At 38.1% G+C, this 23,309-nt stretch overlaps 1 protein-coding gene across 5 annotated transcripts in view; it reads right to left on the bottom strand.

Annotated features, from left to right (window-relative positions):
* LOC129903551 (uncharacterized) overlaps window positions 1-23,309 on the bottom strand; it is a 36,251-nt gene that overhangs the window by 5,254 nt on the left and 7,688 nt on the right. For 3 of the 5 annotated variants that reach the window (XM_055979112.1, XM_055979108.1, XM_055979104.1), the window contains exons 7-10: window positions 19,595-19,687; window positions 18,926-19,024; window positions 13,564-13,644; window positions 3,558-3,641 (exon numbers count right to left, since the gene is read on the bottom strand). In XM_055979112.1, coding sequence (XP_055835087.1) covers window positions 3,558-3,641; window positions 13,564-13,644; window positions 18,926-19,024; window positions 19,595-19,687 — 357 coding nt within the window. Of the gene's footprint in view, window positions 1-334; window positions 499-3,557; window positions 3,642-13,563; window positions 13,645-18,925; window positions 19,025-19,594; window positions 19,688-23,309 lie in introns of all 5 variants that reach the window. The other 2 variants (XM_055979116.1, XM_055979121.1) reach the window with 2 other exon arrangements.

Here is a 23,309-nt window from a genome sequence, read left to right as displayed (position 1 = left end):
ATGAAAGTTTTAATATGGAGTATCGGAAGTAGGATTCCTACTTCTGTGAATTGGATGGCACAATCAACACTCGAGCAGTTTATGGTTCTTACATATTCCATATTATATATAGCTAAAAGACATGGGACACTGTAACAGGACAAATCCTTCGACTAAACTAACTAAAGAGCTGATGTTGGTGTAGTAAGTTCACTTGAAAATGATCACCGGTATATTAAAACACAAGAGGACATAAATAAAATTAATAGAAGCTATCTGTAATACCCCTACCCAAGCAAGCTATAAATATTATCAAGTATCGTGTGAACTCTAAAGATAAGAGTTTAATAACTACCACGAGAAAAATATTTTCTCAGAAAGAAGAAGGGGCAGCCCGGTGCACTAAGCTCCCGCTATGCGCAAGGTCCGGGGAAGAGCCCGACCACAAGGGTCTATTGTACGCAGTCTTTCCTTGCATTTCTGCCAGAAGCTGTTTCCAAGGCTTGAACCCGTGACCTCCTGGTTACATGGCACTAACTTTACCAGTTTTCTCAGAAGGAACATTCCCATAATATCAAAACATATTATATCATCATGGACGTCTTACTTTCTCATTAATTAGTGAAAGGTAATAGGGTGCAAGGGTCATTAATTAGTGAAAGGTAATAGGGTACAAGGGTTAACCTTATAAAGCATACATTGTTTATAAAAGTTAAGATATGATCAAAAATAAATTTACAAGACTAACCGCCACTAATAACAGCCAAATACAAAACACACACACACATATATATATATATATATATATATATAAATAATAGGGCTTTGCTAACCTACTACATAGAGGTAGTAGGATAGCAATGTCCCACTTTTTTATTCTCCAAAATATCCTTATTATTTTCATCCAGTACATTAAATATAGGGACTCTTTATTATTTACCATGTTAAAGATCCATTGGCACCCATTTGGAATTCACGTGGGAATGTTTACTAGGTAGAGACATGTATGAATCACTTAAAAAGTAAATAAATAAACCTAGAAAGTTAATTAACTTGGTTACTAACTAATAAGATTCTTATAATTACATACTTAGCTGACATTATCTAACACCTCATACACATCTAGCAGACCTAGTTACCAAACGCCAAACATCTCCTATTTATAGTAGCTTATGCAAGAATTAAGTCCATAAATGGAGACTCCTCCGGCAACCAAACTCCTACCTGTAAGTTCATTCACCATTTCCTTTATCTATATACTAGAAAGCTTTGTTGGGATTTGGGTGTTTTACTGCATCACTAATGCATGCTTATGGTAGTTTAACAAAATAGATACCAAGCTAACCTTCTTTATGCTAAATACATCCACTGCATGAATTTTTAATCTCACCATATTTTTTTTCTTTCCCTTACGTAGGATGTATATCCTCGTGACAAGGATTTTATTATTTTACTTCTACTGTTTTCTTTATGATGAAAGAAGAAGAAATTTCAACGACTGCCTACATCACATATTCATATAATAACATACTACATGGAATTCGATTCTAATGTTAACTCCAGCTGACATGATACAAAATATATTTTCCCATCTATATATCATTGTGTTTATAACATCTAGTACATCTACATAGTTAAATAGTTAGCTATATCAGCAATAATTTCTTTTTACTTGACAATACAATTATAGCAAAATAACCATCAAGTAGAGTATCGACTTGAAAGTCCCCCATCTTTAAGAATGAATCACTCTCAATTATACGTAATATTTGTGTGGATTGACCCCAATAGTGGGATACTGAAATTCTAGTAACAAGTATTTAAGCTCGGATTCAAAGTACGTGGAAACCTAACCCTTTAGAAGAGCATTCCCTTAAAGAATAAGAATTATGAGTTTCAAATGCATTAAAAGAATTTTATAAATGTTACTCTTTGCTCTCGTGCATGGGGAATGAGCATGTTGAGAGTCACCATATTTATAAATTGCATGAAGACTATTTAATTCAGATGATGCTTGTACTTATTTTACTTATTTTCATACTTTTAACAATTACGATCTATGATATACAAATGAAGGAATGGAGATGCAAATGATTTAATTTTCACATCCGATGATTATGTTTTTTGTTCTTTGTTTTGTCGAGGGTCAATCAAAAACAACCTCTACCTCCCAAGGTAGGGGGGTAAGGTCTACGTACACTCTACCCTCCCCTGACCCCACTTGTGGGATTACACTGGGTATATTTTTGTTGATGATTATGTTTTCTAGTAAGCCAAATGGTTGTATTGGTGATGTATTGGGAGAAACACTTAGATAACTGAGTGGGTACTTGGACGTACAGGTTCAACGCCCCAGAACCACACATGCTGGTGTGGGATTATGTTTATCCAGTACATGATACTAGTAGTGTACTTGGATTCATTTCGGGTCTTGCTAGCATACCCTATCCAACTTGTACAGCATTATGAGTAGGTGTAGTTCCCAACCGATCGGGGAAGATGGGTCGGCATATGATGTATTACGTCAGTGTCTAGATGGAACCTCCCCAAGGTAAGATATGTTTATGACCTGCAGGCAACATTTGATTGGGAAACAAACGACTTCTAAATGATTTACTATATGTATATTATTATTTGAGATTTTTTCAATAAATATGAGGAATATGATTTTGACATCAAAGTGCATTCTTTCTTAATTACTCTTTTCAGCTTTAAAGGGAGGTCTACGAGGCTTGTTGAACTACTTGGTTTTAAGTGATTGAACTACTTGGTTTTAAGTCCCGAAGTTCAGCCATAGAACACAATTTGAGAGCCACCTTCTTCTACCAATGGTGAACCTCACTCTTCCTCCATTGGTGGTAGAGTCGTTATTTCATTTTGTCAGTTGCATAATAATACTGAAATCTAGAGTCAAAGCTCCATGTAGTCATTAGTGGCTGTAGTTCGGTTATGAACCTAAAATTTGTATTGTGTATGTTAAGCTTATGTTAGTATGTCCCATGGAATAGATGTTTGTGGTCTTGCTAGTTTGAGATACATGGTTTGCTTGGTAGGGTTAGTCTACTAGGTGCCACTCGCGGACCCATAAAAATTAGTTGTGACAGTATCTCTATCTATAAATATCCCCCATCATCACCCACCAAAAGGAGAAGAATGAAAGTACAGGATAAGGATAAATATAAATGATACCAGTGGCACATTCTCTTCACAAGAAATATAAGCTACACGTTATGACAAATTTTATAGCATCTAATCCAGCACATACAAATTATACTCCCCCTGTCCCGTTTTATACGACTCACTTTCTTTTTTAGTCAACGCCAAAAAGAATGATACATTTCTATATTTAGTAACAATTGAACTTTAAAATGTCCATTTTACTCTTAATGAAATGATTTATAGCCACACAAACACCTATCACTTATTTTAGACACAAGTTTCAAAAGTCTTTCTTTCTTAAACTTCGTGCCAAGTCAAACTACATTACATCATATAAAATGGGACAGAGAATATGGCAGATCCTCAATGATTAATGAAATTCTGAAAACACGAATGCTAATTAAATGTCTTAATTAAACCTGGTAAGATATCCAAGCTTCCTTGATACCGTGGCTGGCAGCAACAATTGTCAGCTCCGCACACCTTTCTGATGAAACACGCCGCTATATATAATTTTAAGAAAGAGTTAACAGGACAATTTGCAAAAATTATTCACATTCTCTAAATGTATCAGAAAGAAGGAAAAATAAACTTGTTACTGAGAGAGCAGATTTATATAGAGTCCAAATCAGATGAATTCTTCTCTATGTAGTCAAAGAGTACCACAGTAGCAATTATTGTTGCAGAGATTTCATAGGAGACTGATGAAAGCTTTAATGCCATGTGCTCCCTTTTAAAAATACTCAAAGCTTCGAAAGCATAAGCATATATAGCCCAGAATTACAATCATCACACATTAAGTTTTATAAGATTCTGTTTGGAAAGAGGCAAAATAAAAAATGCTCCCAGGCCCGTTTACCAAGACTTTTCTCTCTCCTACTTTCTAGGTTTATCGAAGCTCCTTTTCTGGCTAGGACCACCGGAATTAGCCCCTTCCCGTCCTTCCAACAGTAATCAGTAATCACCCACTGTGGTAACTGATAAAAACCATTTTCTTTCCATTTTCCTTTGATTTGTACTAATCTTTCTCATGGAGGGAAACAAAATTTATTTTAATGCTGGTTCAAGTCTTTTGACATCACCAGATGGACTTCGGACAATGATATTTGGTTTGATTGGGTTGAGAGAAGCAGAAACAGGGTGAGAAGGATAACCATCAACAAGAAGGTTATGGAATGGATCTGCTTCATCCTCAAGGAGGCTTCAAATAATCAAAAGAATATGGTGAGGAGATGGAGGACAAAGGATCAAGTGACTTTTATGGTACTAGGAAATACAATGAACACGAAAGTTACATGAGCATTCTGTCACACAAAGGGGAGGCTAGTCAGTTATTATAGTCCCTGAACTAGCCATTAATGCAGGCTGGAGAGACAGCTTTTAAAATTGAAAAGTTCATTACATGTTCTACTCAACTGTCCTTCTAACCTACCCCAAGACTGCCCAATAAAGACTACCCTTATGCAAAGGTGGTTAAGGATAGTAAATGCAAACCCAACCCCCCAGCGATGGCATAGCTGACAGAGAGGGTCTTTTTGGAAGATACTTAACAGGGACTTTTGAGAACCATGAATTGCCAACACTTTAGATGTTAAAAGATGGTCAACTTCTATGTGGAAGAAAGCTTCTGGGGTGAACATTTACGGGATGGCCGAGAACCGCTTCCTCTTTGAGTTTCCTAACTGGAACATAGCTGAGCAAATTCTGCAAGGAGACTGGGGCCGGAAAAACTTTAAGGTCAGGATGGACTGGTGGAATCCTTTTGTTGGCTGTATATGTAACACCCCGTACCTCTATACCAACATACGACTAGCCAAACATCAACGTGTTTGTGTGAACTCGGGAGAATTAGGTTGTAAATGGGTAATTATATCAAGGAACCAATATAGGAAGGTGTTGAAGTGTTAAACCAAAATTAGAGGCCAAAGGGAGCCATAAAACAAAAGTTCAGGTTGAAGGTTGCAATTGAGGAGGATTGTTTCAACTGATCCCACACGTGGTCTGACTTTAAACGAGCATATGTCCCAATATATGAAGTGTTAGAAGTTGTACTACCTATCAAATTAAAGGTCTACAGGTCTAGTTTCCAATGAAACAAACTGCTCATCAATCTGATCTATACATCAAAAGTCATGGACGATTTAAGAACACGCTATCAGAAGGATTTTCACTTACGGCCACCCCCACTCCACATACGGACCATATGTGAAATGTACGGTACGTACATGTAAGACCCCAGCCGTAAGTGGGAAGCGGTGGAGGCCTTTTTAAGGCCAAAACCATACTTTTTCATTCCTTTTCCAACTTATTAAATCTCAATCAGTTCCAAGGGGTTCCCAAATCCTCTCCACACCTCTACATAGTTAAGGTAAGTGTTTTCCAAAGATTTTCAACGATTAATCTTTCCTCCACATCACACCGCTACTATTAAGTTTTTCTCCGTTTCTAGCTTCTTGAAGGAGTTGTTTTGTGAAAGTTTGTGAAGTAAGATTAGATATCTTTGGAAGCTAAGATAAGATTTCCCTTCCTTCTTCATCTATGAGCTTGTAGGAGCGTTTTACATGTGTTTTGACAAGAACTCACGGGACGGCGATCGTCAGCCGTGAAGTTCAATTGTAACTAGTTGTGTAAGGATGTTTATGGACTGTTTTATGTATTGAGGAGCCCGGGGAGTGCCGGGAGACCTTCTTGAAAGTCATGTGAGGTTGTTGATGTGGTTAAGGAAGGAGATATGGAGAAACTTCTATATTAAAGTATCCTACAAGCTTGCCGCTCAACTAATGGTCGATATATTGCCCATGTGACCCGGGCATGTTGTTGGGTTGTTTGTAATAGTTATATTACTTGTCGTTCTTATAGATTGACGCCGCAAAGGAGTGTTTTGGTTGTCATAAGATGCTAGGGTTGGAAGCTAAATCCTCTTTTCGCCGCTATGGCATGACCTCTCCGTCACCTATTTCCTCTTTTATTAACCCATGAGGTCGTAGATGATGAAATACATGAGTTTATATGCAATATGCTTCATGTTCAAGTACTTCTTTCAATCGTTATCGTTCCTATTGTTAGGACTTGGGAGGTTCCATGTATAGTAGATTGTTAAAAAGTTCCTCTTAGTTCAAACGTTTGTTATCATAAGTGTTGAAATGGAGTCCGTCCAAGAAGTAAATCATTATGACCCCTCTTCTCAACTGAGCTTTAAGTACGAAGACGATAAACCCTCCATGTGTGATGCCATTAAGTGTCATATACTCTTCTTAAGCATAGTCTTCATTGACCTATCCTTTCATGCTATATGTTATGGCGAAGTAAGTCGTAGAGCTTAAGGTATCGTTTACGATCATAAATAAGCCAAGTATAAGGTCATCTATTATGTGAAAGGTGATGTATATTGTGCCTTGTCTTAATGGTCATCCATAGTTTGAAGGACACAGAATAAAAGCGATGTAGATGCATCACTTTATAAGCATGTTTGAATTCATGAACGCCGTCTATTATGTGAAAGGTGATGTATATTGTGCCTTGTCTTAAATTGACCTTAGGCCTTAAATAGACGACTAAGCGACGAGCCCCTCTTATGTGCCATATGTGCCTTATGTGACTTGTGCTTCCACAACAGGATATTACAGAAAAAGATTGGCTACGACTAAAACAATTTAAGAACAAGATAGGATACAAATGGCTAGATACCTGAAAGGTTGTAAATCACTACATACAAACACAACATGGGCCATGAGTGTCAACTACATCTCACCTGTGTGCATATGTGAAGCATCTTACCTGTATATATCTGTGAAGCATCTTAACCCTATGTATATATGAAGCATTCCCCTTTATTGTGTATGTGATACTTCTCACATGTGTGTGTATGTGACACTTCTCAGCTCAGTGCATTAATGTGATTACATTCAGACAAGAGAGCTAGCCGACCTCCCCTTGTGTGATACCACAAGGGTCAGGATTAGCTTACCCACGCTCATAGGGCAATTGTTTGCTGAGGAGATAGTTGACACTCCTCATGCCTGTTTTCAGATCTCACATACTGTAACATCCCTCAAAAAAAATGCCCACAAAATACCTTAAGAATGCCTTGGAAATAGACCGCTCATGTAACGCATTATCCTTAATCTTTTTGGAAAATCCGAGTTCGGAATATTGATCAGGAGGTCAAAACCTACGGGAAAATGGTCTCGGTGGATTTTTAGAACCCGTAGATCGGAAGAAGAATTTTCGAAGAACCTACAAAACAGTGTGGTCCGCGACAGGACCGCGTCGCGGACCTGGGAAGCTGTTCCGGCCGAGCTGGTCGCAATGGGACCGCATTGCGGACCTGGAAAGGTTTCCTGGCCGAATTTAGTTTTTTTTTAAGGGCGTTTTAGACTCTTTCCAAATTATTAGTTAATGAACCGAGACGTTTTTAGGATCTAATTCAACTATATAAATTAACCTAAACCTCTAATTCTATTCATTCTTCTACAATTCATCTATCAAATATTTCTCTCTCTACAAAAAGGCTCTCAAGGGTTTCCATTGAAGACTTCAAGAAAATTCACTCAATTTCTCCATCAAAATTCTCAAGTTCTTCCAAATTAATTGGTGTTCTCACTCAAGGTATGTGGGTATTGATTCATGGATCCTTTCATCCATGAAGCCCAATCAATTTCTCAAGGTTTTCTATCAAATTAAAGTATGATATTTTATGGGTTTGTGATCTCTATTCCAATTGCATGAATTTTGATTTAAAATATGATCATGAGTCTATTTTGATATAAATTGATAGTTATTGAATTAAATTGAAGAGTTTTTCCATAAATTCTTCTATTTTGATTTCTAGGATTCATGATGTAAATCATGAGTATTTTGATTTATACTTCTAAAGGATATTATCTATATGAATTATGTATGAACTGATATAAAGTTTATGATCATGCATATCTTCAAGTAAATTTCATGATTTTCAAGTCAATTGATTATGTATTCATGTCATACCCTAATTTCAAGTTCAAGCTATGGTCATGAATTTTCAAAGTATGAATTATGACTATGTATTTCCATTATGATCATGAATTATAAGTATGTTTCAAATTATAGTTTTTCATGCAAGTTATGAAGTAAGGCGACCTAAGGACTAACAATATGAATTATGCAAATATGATTGTAATGATGAAAGGGCAAATTCTCACATTACAAGTATGTTATGAAAATGAGCTACTCTATGATTTCAAACCTATGATCATGACTATGATATACGTCAATAGGATTTCTATGTTATGTATGTATTCCGTGGGATTTGACTTAGCACCGAATGTGGACTTGAGGTGGGGGCTCAAATTAAGGGGTCCTTATATAAAGTCTCTTGTCGCATAACTACGTGTCACCGTAGGTACAAAGGGATTAGAGGCGAATACCCAAATCTCTACGAGGTGAGTACCCGAAATATCAAGGCTTGGAGGTGAATACCCGAGTCTAAGAACTAGGGGTGAGTAGCCGGTTCACGCGACTGCTAAGTGGATCCACTTAGGCATGTAGGAGTTTACCTTGGCAAAGTAGCCTCCTCCTTCTCGATGTGTGTGTCATCGGATTCCATGTTATAGCTCGCATGGTCTTATTGTCGGTTATGGTTCCTATCCCACATATGTATGATCTTTTAAGTATGTTATGATTTTGAATTTATGTTTTTAAATGCTTTGGTCAATTATGATTTTCTCATGACTTTACGTATTCAACCTTATCATGTGTTTTACTTGACCTTTGCATTCCATGATTTACGTTGCATGTCACGCCCTCATAATGTAGGGGTTTAGGTTGAAGATCCTAATCACCCACATAATTAGTAGGCGTTCCTATCCGAAGGTGTTGTGGTGAGTCCTCATTGACCAGAGACTAGTTTCAAGTTTGTTACTATTTCCTTTTCAAAAGACGTTTGTTTGCGTTGTATGTTGAGGGTGAGCACCTAGTTGGACATATGTTTGAGTCTATGTTGTCATAAGACATTTTTAGATATCTATTCATGATTTAGACTCTCTTATGATGTTTCTGCTTTTATATTTTACCTTATGTATGCTTATGATATGTACAAGAGGTTTGGTTGGAGCCCTTCGGGGTTTCGATCGTCGTGTTACGACTAGGTCCTAGGTCGGGTCGTGACACATACACAGGACCACAATTACATGTTTATTGGAATTTAGAAGTGTTGGCACACTTCCAGGGTGTGTTGCTAGATCTCATATAAGCAAAGCCACAGTGTGAAAGTTCCATTTAACTCAGAAAAATCATTTCTATAAAAAAACCTCAGTTTTCATTCTTTATATGATTTTCATCTTTTCTTGTGAAACATGTGTAATGACCCTCCAGGTCATTTTCCTAATACTACTTCCATTTCGTCATTTAGAGCATTCCTATAGCGACCCTAGGTCATATTGGCGCTGGTAGCTCAGTTGTCTGGTCGTTCGTTTGCATTTTGTGAAGGTTTTCGTGTTGGAAGACCTTTATAACTTGAAATGTGATTTTCAAGTTAAAGTGCGGGAAAACAACCTTGAAATGGATTTCTAACAGTTCCATAAGTTCTAGAATAGCCAAATTAGGCTGAAAGCGAGGTTGACTCGAGTCCCAGGGTTTTCAATGCGAGTTTAAACCATTTTTAGCATTTTAGCTTTGAAAACTGGCCAGCAATTGACTTTGGTCAACATTCTTGGAAAACGCTTTCGGATGAAAATTTTAACAGTGCGGTTAGCTCCGAAATGACGAATTTGGTCTAGAAAGACCTTTCATTCGACTCCCGAGGCTTTCGGACTCATTTCGAGCCCCTCAATGGAATTTGGGTAAAAATGGCATTGGGAGTGGGACCCACATTCAGTCATAACGACCTTGTATGGAAATTTTGACTACGACATTGAATCCGGAACGTCGAATTTGGTAGGGCAACAGTCTATTTGCGCGTACAGGGTTCTGGATGAATCGCGAACACCCCGTCGGAATTTTTGAACTTGTAGAATATCAGCTAAAAAGCTAATATCTGGTGCTCATCAGCCATTGCATATGTTTTCAAAAGGCGATTTCTCACTCATTCTAGACTCAATTGGTGATTCAAAGGCCTAAGTTCAAGGAAATTTCATGGGGAATCCATTGGTGAGCTCGGAATCTTGATTAAAAGTTTCGTGTGAGGTAAATTCGCAACTTTAGCTACTGACTCTTCTTATTTTCACAATGGAATTGTAGTGAACTTTGGAAAATTGTTTCTTAATCATTTTAGGTCTGTTTTCTGCGATTCAGAAGTCAAAATTGCGGGGATTTTTGTGAGGATCGTTGTGGTGCAATTGGTTTCAGTTGTTGAGGCTTTGTTTTGGTAATTTTTCCGTCTTAAGCCGCTGTCCTACGCCATTTTCAGATTAGATTTTTGGTGAATTTTAAGATTTGATATCTTGAGCATATTGGGTCCGTTTTCAGCAATATTTTAAGCTAAATTGTGGGATCCATGAGGAACGTCAGGGTGTGCTTGGTTTTAGCTATAGAGACTTTGTACCTGGTATTTTCTCGGAAATCGTTGCTGCCATAGTTAATTTTTTTAGCTAAATTTGGGTTTTTCTTGTGCGTTGCTTTTGAGGTGCTTTTGGGCACCGAATTGTGTGCCACTTTGGGATATAAGCTTGGGGTGTTGTTTTGGACCGGTATTTGGGGCCATTCTTAAATTCCAAATGCGGGTCCCACATTTTCCATTTTCGACCCCGAAATTGGTCCGTTTTTAAAAATTGCGATTTTAGTATCTAAACGACCGTCATGACGTTGTGATTCTGTTTTTGACAGCGTGGCATCATTTAGAGGTCGTTCGAAAAGAAAAAGCTCCGACAAAGTAATTAGGAGCACGCGCGATCTGCCTATAGGTCGTCTACGACTTTCCTTTCTTTATATTGAGCTGAATTGTGTGAAACATGTTGAAATTGTTGGAATGTTGGGGTTGGATAGCTTATTTATATACCTTGGGGTAGAAATTATGTCCGCTCTTCTCTCCTCGTGATCGAAGCTGACCCCAGAAGTTGGGTATTCCTTCTTAAGAGGACACTCTTAGGTCCTATTTCGGGTATAGAAACCATGTGATCCTTGTTGTTATTTGGTGGTTTTGTTACCGGTTTCTATCTCATATTATTGGTACTACGATGTATGTTGGCCTTAGTGTAAGTTAGTGGAAACTTGTTTTAGATTCTCCAGCGTCGCTCCGATGGGCTTAGATCCCTATAGAATGGCGTAGCAGACTAGAGTTTGATAGTTGGGCCTTAGTTAGACAGTAATTGTGCTCTCATAAACAACCTTATCCATAATTTCGTAAGTTTGCGACTTTCGAGATTCGTTGGTGTTCCTAAACCTTGTGTTCGGCTTGTTTCGGTTTCGGTTGAAGCTTAAGTGCATATGATGAGTTGATTATTTATGGAAGGAGACCTACGGACGTTATACTGAATATATTTGAGGCCTGGACTTGCTGAGGAAAGAGAGCTTTGGGTGATTTACTAGGCATCTTCTAGAAAAAAGAAGTTGAATTAGCATCTGGATTAGATACTTGCGCGGAGCATCGGGGTACAGGCCCTGCCTCTACGGACTCACTACTTACATAGAGCATCGGGGTATAGACCCTGCCTCTACTGATTCATTATTTATAAAAGAGCTTCAGGGTGCAGGCCCTGCCTCTATTAAGTTAGCCATTTATGGTGAGTATCGGGGCTCCAGGCCCTGCCTCTACCACACTGTCAAACTAGACGAGTATCCAGGATTACAGTCCCGGCCTCAGTCCCTAGGAGTGTTGGACAACCCTAGCTCCTACCCTCTTTAGCGTTAGTCATTCTGTGTGCTCGGCGGGCTTATAGGGGTTCGCTCGGATTTTACTTTAAATTGCGCACGTGTGTCCCGACGGGGCTTACAGGATCCTAGTTGGGTGTACTTAGTGTAGATCCCTTCGCTTATTTTATCCTATCTTTATTACTGATACTTTTCCTTACCTTAGACATTATATTATGGCTTCTGTTGAGTTTATTCCTTTTTTTCATATTGCTTTCACCTTCCTTGCTCAATCGGCCTATGATGCCTACTGGGTACCTTATATCTTGTACTCATACTACACTCTGCATCTATTTTAGTGATGCAGGTCTGAGTACCAGCTACCGTCATTGATAGATCGAGCCTGTTGCAGCCAGATTCGAAGACCAGGGTGAGCACATGTCGTTTTGAGATTATTTCTGTCTCCTTCAGCTTGGAGTCTTCTTGTACTTTTGAGACTAGCCAATGTTGTATATATATTTTTGGTCCATTTTTGGGACTTGTACTCGGTTTATTTTGATAGCAGCTTTGTACTAGTGACTTCCAGGTTTTGGGAGAGATTCAGTATTTTGTATTTTGTATATATTTTATCTAATTTCTCCTTTTTTCAACATTTATTCTATTTCTCTTAGTTCTGTTTAGTATTTCCCCCTTATACCGATTACTTGCAATTTCGGGTTACGGGTTTGGTTTACCTACCGAGGGGTTATGGTAAGCGCAATCATGGCTTGGGAGATCCGGTCGTGACAACATGTTACCTTGTTTGTTATGTTCTTACCCAAGAAAGTCTAGCTCCGCTTTTCTAGGAGGTAGTCTATCAGACTTACTGGGTATCCTGTCTGTGATACTTAGCCCGAGTGGCCCCTGCTTCCATTTTCCTAGATGCAGATAACGCAGACCATGTTCCAGATGCGATGTTCAGACTCTAGTTCAGCTTACCTCCACCCTCTTCTTAGGAGGGAAGTCATACTTTATCATGTTATGTTAGAAATATAGGTATTCCAGAGTATGCCCGAAGACATTATGTAGTCAGTATTCTTAAGAGGCTCATGACTTCTCCTACTGGGTGTTAGTTTGTTTCATAGTACAACTTTAGCATTTATTTATTTTTTTGAACAGGTAACAACTTTGTATTATAAACCAGTACTTAGGTAACTACTGAAAAAACCCTTTACAAAAGAAAATGGTCAAGGAAGTAATAAAAAATTGAAGCAAATACAACCCTAACATTAATCAAAATTTTCTAGGATTGTCTCTGTATCATCAGAAAAGGTCTTTGTACACCGAAATAGCCGAACTCAGTTGAGCTTGATCTTCTGTATTGTGCTACTTCTATCCTCTGGCATTTCTTTCTCTTCAGATGATCAACTTTAGCATTTTTTTACACAACTTAGTTATGTTAATTATGTTGGCCCTGGAACTTCAGTTATGTTAATTATGCTGGCCCTTCCGGGTAATTCAGACAACTTAGATTATTTATCAATCAGCTAAACACAGGGTTCCCTCATCAGACAGTAAGTGTCGGGTAAGTTCCCAAAGATGGAATACGAGCCCTGCTCAGACTATTATTTAGACATTCAGCAGAAAAAAACATCTAATCAGAATAAAGAGAAAGATAATCACCTCGGTTGAACCAGTTCTTGGATTAGGAGTTTCTACAGGACCTGGGCAAACTACAGTGACCTTGATTCCTTTACGACAGAGCTGCAAAGGGAAAAGAATTAGATGAATGCTAAGATAAATAAATGCAATAAGATGATAATAACAAGGCTCTTGATCATTTATGAGGAGTACAGAGGAAGCTAGAATAATAATGATAATATTATGGATGTTGGAATCAAACACCATACTGGACCAAATTCAGCTACCAGCTTAAGAGGACATTTTCTGTTATGTATATATGAAACTTTCATACTTGAATAATTTCATTGATTGGTGGTGATGAGACACAACAGCCCTTGAATCCTTGAAAAATTGAACCTGCTCGTAGATCAATAGTGTCTGCCAGATATAATGAGATCCGACTTTTGTCAACTGTCAAACAAGCTGTTCAGATAGATCTCATAATTATTTCTTCCTGCGACTCTTTCAGATGACTAAACTATGCTAAATTAATATAACAGATCCCAGAGAAAAAAGCTTTGCCAGCTTATTTACTGGATTTATTGCTAGGCAAATAAATTCTGTAACCAAAATATGCCAAAATAATCTTCACCTCAACTTCAAGTTAATGATGGCAAGAGATTGAATTACTATGCCCCACCCCCACCCACTTCATGAAATAAGCAACTAGTAAAATAACTTTCCACTTCACATTTATTGTTTGAAGAAGAAAAGATGTCACAACTAGAATAAAGTATATTCAACAAAGGAGAATCTCCTCAGCTACAAGAAACATACGTGGCCGAACGCCCAGTAAAGATGTCAAATCTACAGCCATAACAGAAAATGGAACTCCGTAAAAGATCCTTTCTGCTTGGAGCCATCAACAAGGGCTAGGCCCGTTGGGCCAGCCCGGCCCAACCCGTGATTTGATAGGGCTGGGCTAAGATTTTTAGAAAGAATAAGACTTTTTAGCCCGACCTGGATAAGTCTGCTAGCCTGTAGGGCTTGAGCAATATGGGTTGGGCTGGCCTGTGGGCCAAATAAAAAATAATTGAAGCATAAAATAAAATAAAATACTAAAAATAACAAGAGTCCAAACTTAAAGTCTTAAACCATGCATATAAATATTACAAAGTTCAAAAACTCAAACATTAAAAATATTTTCTTGTACGGTTGTTTTCAAAATATTTACGTAAAATGATAACGATTTCAGATTGAAGTCATGCAACCAAATCTTTACTTGAAATCAAACAGAATAAGTATTATTAAAATTATATTATTTATGAATTTGAGACATGGTTAGTAAGTAGTAAACACCATGTAATATTGTCTTGTCGATATTTAAGTTAACATTTTAAAATTAGAATTTAAATTATAAAAAATATATTCTTATAAAAAAGTAGATTGGCCCAGCGCGACCCGTAGCCCCCGTAGTTGTGGGTTGGGATGACTGTTTTTCGGACCGCCAAAATAATGGGCCAGCCCGGCCTAACCCGTAAAGTTCAAAACTTGTATGGGCTAGTCCGAATGGGCTGGGTCGGCCCATATTGACAGCACTACTGAGTTCTGCTTCATACCATGAAGTCATCCTAAAACAACTCTATCCTAAGATAAGATATAGAAACAAGAAGTCTTCAAAGGCTCTAGAGTTTCATCCCAATTATATAAACCATCAAACTGTAAATGGAACACTTCCTGAGAGGCTCTCGCCCTCCTATCTGTCAGTCTGCAAAGCATGTTAGGAATGTTAGCAAGTGGGAGCTCATACGGCTTTTTGATCTAGAAATCGTCTTGTGTCTTGCCATTAGTAACAGATCAGCGTGTCAACAATAAATGATGTTTACTCACACAGGACTGCACCAATGAGAAGAAACCTAGTTAGCCTTCCGCGTTGTCCTAGATGATTAACAATGAATCTACCAAAATTAATTGCCACATAAAAAATAATATTTGAAGGAACTTTTGCCTTTCAGATAAACGAGGCTAAATAAAAGCTCTAGGGATTGGAAAGTGCGCAAGATCTACAAGGACTTGCATCACAGATATTTACACCACTCAATTCAGACACTTATCTTTGATTAAAGATGTTGACAACAGAAGTTCAAAGGAAAAAAAAATCTTCATTTACGCTGCAGGCAAAGAGGTTAGAAAGAAGAATCTCCAGCAGAGAGGGTAATGACATGATCCTCAAAAAAAAAATTACAATGAAACATAAACCAGAGAGGCAGAAACTAAACTCTAAAGAGAGACACATTCTTTTTTTTTTGAAACTGAAAGAGAGACATTCTTTTGTGAAGTTCTTATTCAGTAAGCAGAATGATGGGGTCACCAACATTTTGAAACCTTCGGCAATCCAAGAAAGATATTATCCTCAAAAGCTTGAAGAAATGTTTATACATGGAGAATACATAGCATGGTAACATCCTTCCTCTTTTCTCTAAAGAGCATTTGCTGGCCACAATAACTATTAGTGAGACGAGGACAGCAGTCATCTTTAAGTAGCTTGAGTACCCACAAGGGTGCATAGATGCAAAAGGATGCAACTTTTGTGCTCCACATACTGAGCTGAAGTAATGCGTCTGTAGACACAGCATGTTTCTTAATCCGTCTTTTCAAACTCAGTTCCTTTGGACTTGGTGAAGAAAACTAGGTCACGGAATGTAATTATAGACCAAAAACAAATAATTAGGCCATGGAGAAAGTATTATTTTTTATGTTTATCTTTTTCCAAACACACAATATTCCTCATTCTTAGACTGCCACATTGGTTCACCATTAAAAGCATACAATTGTGGCATTATAAGCATCTGGATCCTACTAACAAATTCAGCCATTATCCAAATAGATCTTAGAAAGGCATCGTCAGATGATCTATGATGATTTTGGCCTTTAATCTGTTGCATACTTTGAAGAGAGAGAACGTCTAGAGAGAGAAGCTCCTACTTCTCTCTAGAATCTGGTAAGTAGGAGCATATGTCTTTCAAGGAAGCCTTGGACTGGACAGCTTTAGATCTCAGAGGAAGATGCCACAAGGAATCAACAAGAGAACCCATGTTATCGCTGTCAGAGGAACATATTCAGAGGAGAAATATTTTTCTAAAATCTTGCTTGGTTGGATCCTTTTCAAAATGGGTAGGTTCACCGTAGGCAATCAGGAATTGGGCTGCTGCAGAGTGGGGAGTAACAAATGGTTTGAAAATCACACAGCTGAGTGATACCCAAGTTATGTTTCGCTTTGGGAATGAGGATCAGGCTATCAAGATACTTCATGATGGAAGAAGATGATTCAATGGAATTTTATGAAGCTAGAGAGTGGAGGTACCAGGAAGGGTGTGTCGATTCACGCAACGCTGCTCACCGTGACAGTGGATCTGGTGGGTCTCCCAGTCCATCTTTGATGTGTTGAATGTTGATCTTTTCAAGAAAGTTGGGATCTTTGAGGGGGCTTTGTCAATGTTAATTGCAGCCTTCATGATATGTCTAGAGTGAGAATTTTGATGAGAAAAGGGGGGGAAATGCCTGTTTCTGTTTTGGTGAATGGGTTTTAGGATATGGTTATACATTGAATTCACTCCAATGAGGGTGCCTTCAAAGACGGAGGGAAACGACAGTAATGCTGAGAAGGGAGGAAGAATAGGGGGTGGGAGGGGCAAGGTGGCTGTTAAGGGTGGTCATCTTCCACCAGAAGCCTTGGAAGGGAGGCCAATCATGGAGAAGGAGGCAACGGGAGTTTTGAATTGTGGAAAGGAAGAAAAACTCTAAGAAGGTGAAACGACAGAATTACCCTTGGATTAGCGAACCGGTTTGGAGGAGCAGATTGAGCCGGTTCACTACTCAGAGAAAGTCCAGATTGCAAGTAACTCAACCGGGAATACAATTTCGAACAGGCGGATCCCTTTGAAAGAGAAGACGAGCCAAACACCTACTGTTCCAGCGCCAGAAATCAAGCAAAAGAGGAAGGACTAAAAATATCACAATACCTTATGGGTGTAGTGTATGGAGGAGTATTATGAAGGGGTGGGAAGACTTTGGTAGACATACTTCTTTCAGAGTTGGGGATGGTAGAAGGGTTAGTTTCTGGACACACAAGTGGTGTGGGGAGAATGAGCTGAGGGAAGTTTTCCCCAACATATATCGAGTGTTTTGCCAAAGAGAAATGACAGTTCGTCAAGTTAAGAGGTCTCACGAGGGAGAAGTTCATTGGGATCTGAGGTTCAGGAGGAATATACAGGACTAGGAGTTGGAAGAATTTTACTAAGAGCCCGTTTGGATGGGCTTAAAAAAGTAACTTTTATGTATGAAGTGCTTTTAGAACTTTAAAGTGCTGAAAGTTATTTTTATAAATAAGCAGTTGAGTGTTTGGATAAAAGTGCTTAAATGAGGAAAATTATGTGAATTTTAGGGTTAAAAGAATAAAAAGGGTAGTTTGGGAATTTAGTTAAAATATTAGGGATATAAAAGTAATTTTCATGGTCAAAGAAAATGACTTTAAGCACTTCGGAAAAAAAAAGTTAGGAATCCTAATTTTCATTTTTGACTGACTTTAAGAACTTTCTGGCTTAAAGTTAGCATTAGACAAACACGTCCAAAAGCTGAAAAGGGGCTTTAAGTTGGTTTTGACCAACTTAAAGCCAATCCAAACGGGCTCTAATTTGGTTGAGTTATTGTATGGGCAGGATCTGCTTATTGACAGATCAGATGTATGGAGATGGCGAGAGAGTAGAGATGGTTTATCACTGTTAAATCGTATCATGAGAGGTTATTAACGAGAGTTGAATGTATTTTCCCTCATTGTGCTATTTAAGTACCCAGGGTTCCCAGGAAGTTGTGTTTCTTTGCGTGGTTGGCAGCAAGGGGTGTGATATTGACAGCGGAAAACCTGACAAAGAAGAAGATCAACTATGTTAGTTGGTGCTTCCTGTGCAAAAGTTTGAGTGAAGATGTGGATAACCTCTTGTTGCATTGTCAAGTGGCTACTCGTCTGTGGAGAGTGGTTCCTAATCGGTTTGGCGTGCAATGGGTGATGCTGAGAACAGTGAAGGAGGCTTTGCATAGCTGGTGTTATAGGACGGGAAAAAGGAGTCCTAGGGCTTGGAAGGTTGCCCCGCTAGCACTGTTGTGGGTTATTTGGGGAGAGAGGAATAGGAGAGCGTTTGAAGGGGTTGAACAAGATATTGTAAAGTTGCAAAATAGTCTTTTGTTTCTAGTTTGGTCTTGGTGTTCCCATGAGACCCCAGTTTGTATAGAAGATTGGGTCTCTCTTTTTGAGAATCATGTTTTGATGTAGGTTCTCTTTTTGGCTATGCAGCTTGTATATGGGGGGTTTTCCCCAATTGTTGATAAAATTGTTTACCTTATCAAAAATAAAAATGATGCATACCTCAGAACGCAAGGTGTGGAAATACCCATTTACTGCAAATTTAGAAGCTGAGTATACCGCCTGACCTGGTGCAGGAGTCTTTCCAGCTGCACTGCTCATCTGGATATAAAAATAAATCAAATGATTTTTTTCTACCCTCCCCTCATCCAGGGGTATATAAAGTACAGAGAAATAAATTTCTTGCACTTATTAATAATGGAACAGAACAATTACAAAGTGGACAAACTTTCCATAGTCCTGCCGAGGGCATACTAAAAGCAAAAACCTGATTCACATAACAACATGATAAATACAGTTTTCCCAGAGAATTGTTGTGTTAAGTATATTCCTTTTAGAGTACGGATGTACTTGAGTTTCACCTGCCTGTCTAGCCATAAAAAATTTGCATAGAAAGGAAAGATGTCAACTCTGAAAATCAGAATTGTATAGGAGAAGAACCAGAAAGGAATGTGATCCTCAAAATTTTACTAAATTAAGATAACATTAGTAGATTATACTGCGACAACCTTGGTAAATCACCAGCCAGCATTTTGTATGAGATTGGAAAGTTTTATTTTCTTAATTGATAATTTAGTAGATTTTTGTCCGGAACAAGTTTTGCTATCAGGTTATGGCATCAAGATAACTGTAGTCACCAAACTTAGCCACACCTCTGATAATTCTACTTACCACAACAAGATGACCCCTTCCCCGCTTAAGCATGTAAGGCACAAGCATCCGCGTCATCGATATGGGGCCCACGACATTCACATTTAATGTTGCCTACTAACAGATCAGATATGATATAAGTATTTGAAGCAACACAATAGAAACATAAATTCATAATCGAATGTCGTATATTATCAGGTCTCCAAGGGTGGATGGATATGCACAGAACAGAGGCAATTCAGCACAGAAACACTAATATAAGAATAGTACAAACATAAATAAACTGAACCAATGCCAGCCAGTTCAAAGAAACTAATGAAGAGTCCTAAGAACCTCAGGACTCTTTTTCTGACAATTCCTCTGTAGAGATAGATAGCAAAACCATAAAAGCATGCTCATGATTTAGATGACAAATGTCTCCACCGGGAAAAAAAGAAAAAAAAACAGCTTCCCCTTTTTTAATAGATGTTACTCCAATATATTACACCAGGAAGGGCCTGCATCTAAAAGAACTTTTTTATGCCAAGCTAATTATACACAAACTGACATCTCTTACAAGCTAGACACCTAGAAAACCTACATAGCCCATATGATGTAAATTAGAGACCAAATGAAATTCAAGTGATATTTTATTATTTCCTTCGCGTTGCTTGAATTCTTTTTTCCCTCCATCCTCCTGTTTTTGCAGTAATTGTAAAACTCTGTAATCAAGCTCCCTCTAAGTCTCCAAGTTTCACCTCTTCCCTTCTTTTTTTGAGAATGGTAACAAAATCTATATATCAGTGCACAAACACAGTGCCAAACCATATGTACATATGTGAAGCTAAAACCAAAAAAGCTATCGTTACCAAACCTAAACCATATTTATGAAGCTTCTAAAATTTCTAGGATAGCTACAGTTTCTACTAGGGGTTCTTCTTTGCACCAAAAATGAAATAACAAAAGGGAGTTCATATTGATCCTCGGAACTTGATTACCCATGCCTTCAAAGCATCTCGAATTTCTTTCCCTCCAAACAGTCCACCAAATACATTTTCTGACAATTCCTCTGTAGAGATAGATAGCAAAACCATAAAAGCATGATCATGATTTAGATGACAAATGTCTCCACCGGGAGAAAAAGAAAAAAAAAAAACAGCTTCCCCTTTTTTAATAGATGTTACTCCAATATATTACACCAGGAAGGGCCTGCATCTAAAAGAACTTTTTTATGCCAAGCTAATTATACACAAACTGACATCTCTTACAAGCTAGACACCTAGAAAACCTACATAGCCCATATGATGTAAATTTGAGACCAAATGAAATTCAAGTGATATTTATTATTTCCTTCGCGTTGCTTGAATTCTTTTTTCCCTCCATCCTCCTGTTTTTGCAGTAATTGTAAAACTCTGTAATCAAGCTCCCTCTAAGTCTCCAAGTTTCACCTCTTCCCTTCTTTTTTTGAGAATGGTAACAAAATCTATATATCAGTGCACAAACACAGTGCCAAACCATATGTACATATGTGAAGCTAAAACCAAAAAAGCTATCGTTACCAAACCTAAACCATATTTATGAAGCTTCTAAAATTTCTAGGACAGCTACAGTTTCTACTAGGGGTTCTTCTTTGCACCAAAAATGAAATAACAAAAGGGAGTTCATATTGATCCTCGGAACTTGATTACCCATGCCTCCAAAGCATCTCAAATTTCTTTCCCTCCAAACAGTCCACCAAATACATTTTCTGACAATTCCTCTGTAGAGATAGATAGCAAAACCATAAAAGCATGCTCATGATTTAGATGACAAATGTCTCCACCGGGAAACAAAGAAAAAAAAACAGCTTCCCCTTTTTTAGTAGATGTTACTCCAATATATTACACCAGGAAGGGCCTGCATCTAAAAGAACTTTTTTATGCCAAGCTAATAATACACAAACTGACATCTCTTACAAGCTAGACACCTAGAAAACCTACATAGCCCATATGATGTAAATTTGAGACCAAATGAAATTCAAGTGATATTTATTATTTCCTTCGCGTTGCTTGAATTCTTTTTTCCCTCCATCCTCCTGTTTTTGCAGTAATGGTAAAATTCTGTAATCAAGCTCCCTCTAAGTCTCCACGTTTCACCTCTTCCCTTCTTTTTTTGAGAATGGTAACAAAATCTATATATCAGTGCACAAACACAGTGCCAAAACCATATGTACATATGTGAAGCTAAAACCAAAAAAGCTATCGTTACCAAACCTAAACCATATTTATGAAGCTTCTAAAATTTCTAGGATAGCTACAGTTTCTACTAGGGGTTCTTCTTTGCACCAAAAATGAAATAACAAAAGGGAGTTCAGATTGATCGTCGGAACTTGATTACCCATGCCTCCAAAGCATCTCAAATTTCTTTTCCTCCAAACAGTCCACCAAATACATTTCAACAACATAGAAAGATGTTTTTGGCATTGTCCACCTAAGACTCCAAAGAGCTTTTTGGCATTGTCCATTTGATACCTGTCATGCATAGAAAGATGTTCCATATTTGAGAAGTCACCCCACAATGCAATATAGATGACAGTATCAGCTTCCTTACCACAAACATAGCATCTTGAAGATAATTGTATCTCTCTTATTTAAATTTTCATCTGTTAAGCATGCCTGTTTCACTACCAACCACATAAAGCATTCCATTTTATATGGAATTCTAACTTCCCACATGTGCTTCCATGGCCACAACTCTTGACTGATTGGGTGATTAATCAGGATCCCATATGCAGAAAGGGTAGTCCGGTGCACTAAAGCTCCCGCTATGCGCGGGGTCCGGGGAAGGGCCTGACCACAAGGATCCCATATGCAGAATTGACTGTAAATATTCCTTTGCTAGGCCCCTCACACCATATCCTGTCAACCTCTGGCTCAAACCCTTGAACTGATCCAACACCTTATAAAATTCAGCAATTCTTGAGATCTCCGGTCGTTTCACCTCTTCCTTCCATTTCTTTAACCAAGCCGTTGTACCCATATTTCCTTAATGTGCATGAGAAATGTTAGCTCCCTCTTCTGAAATAAAAGACTCCTTAAAATTACTCATACCCTCTATAGGGTTTTGAGCAGCGGGCTGCCCTTTTTACCCTCTATAGGGATAACAAGAAAACAAACGATATTTACATCTTTCAGTGATGAGACATCACAAGTTAACAGTTCTTTTCTAACACGAATATGTCAGTATATCAAAAGCTAGGCATTATTCCTACCAGGGCCGTTAACAATTCTCTTTCTTGATCAAAACAAAAGGAGGAGTTGTTGCAAGATTCAAAAGAACATCAGTTATGAATCAAGTCAGGAGAAGGTGCCAACCATAAGTAATAAAGACAATGAAAAAGACAGATTAGAAAAGTAATGAAAAACACAAGTTAAAAAATTGACTTTGACATAAATATCAAACAAACTTTGAAATTACAAAGAGGGAGTAAACTCTGACAAAGTCTTCTTGTCTGAGAGAGAGAGCGCGCACTTCTTGTTAGAACAAGGTGTCTTTTACAAATGGAGAGGGAGGCTGATGAGTAATGAGTTGGGTTTTTTTTATGACCGTGGTGTATTCTACCAATTCATTAGACTCAAATTCATGAATTATTGCTATGCTTTAATGCTAATTAAGGAGATTTTAGACCCTAGTTCTCTAGTGTGTAGGCATTCCTTGGAAAAATCAAGTTTGAAGGATTTGGAAATTAAAATCACTGAAACACACCGGGGAAGAAACT

This window comes from Solanum dulcamara, chromosome 1 (assembly GCF_947179165.1).
Source record: "Solanum dulcamara chromosome 1, daSolDulc1.2, whole genome shotgun sequence".
In the NCBI taxonomy this organism is placed as follows: Eukaryota; Viridiplantae; Streptophyta; class Magnoliopsida; order Solanales; family Solanaceae; genus Solanum; species Solanum dulcamara.
This window is presented reverse-complemented; position numbering and strand designations above follow the sequence as displayed.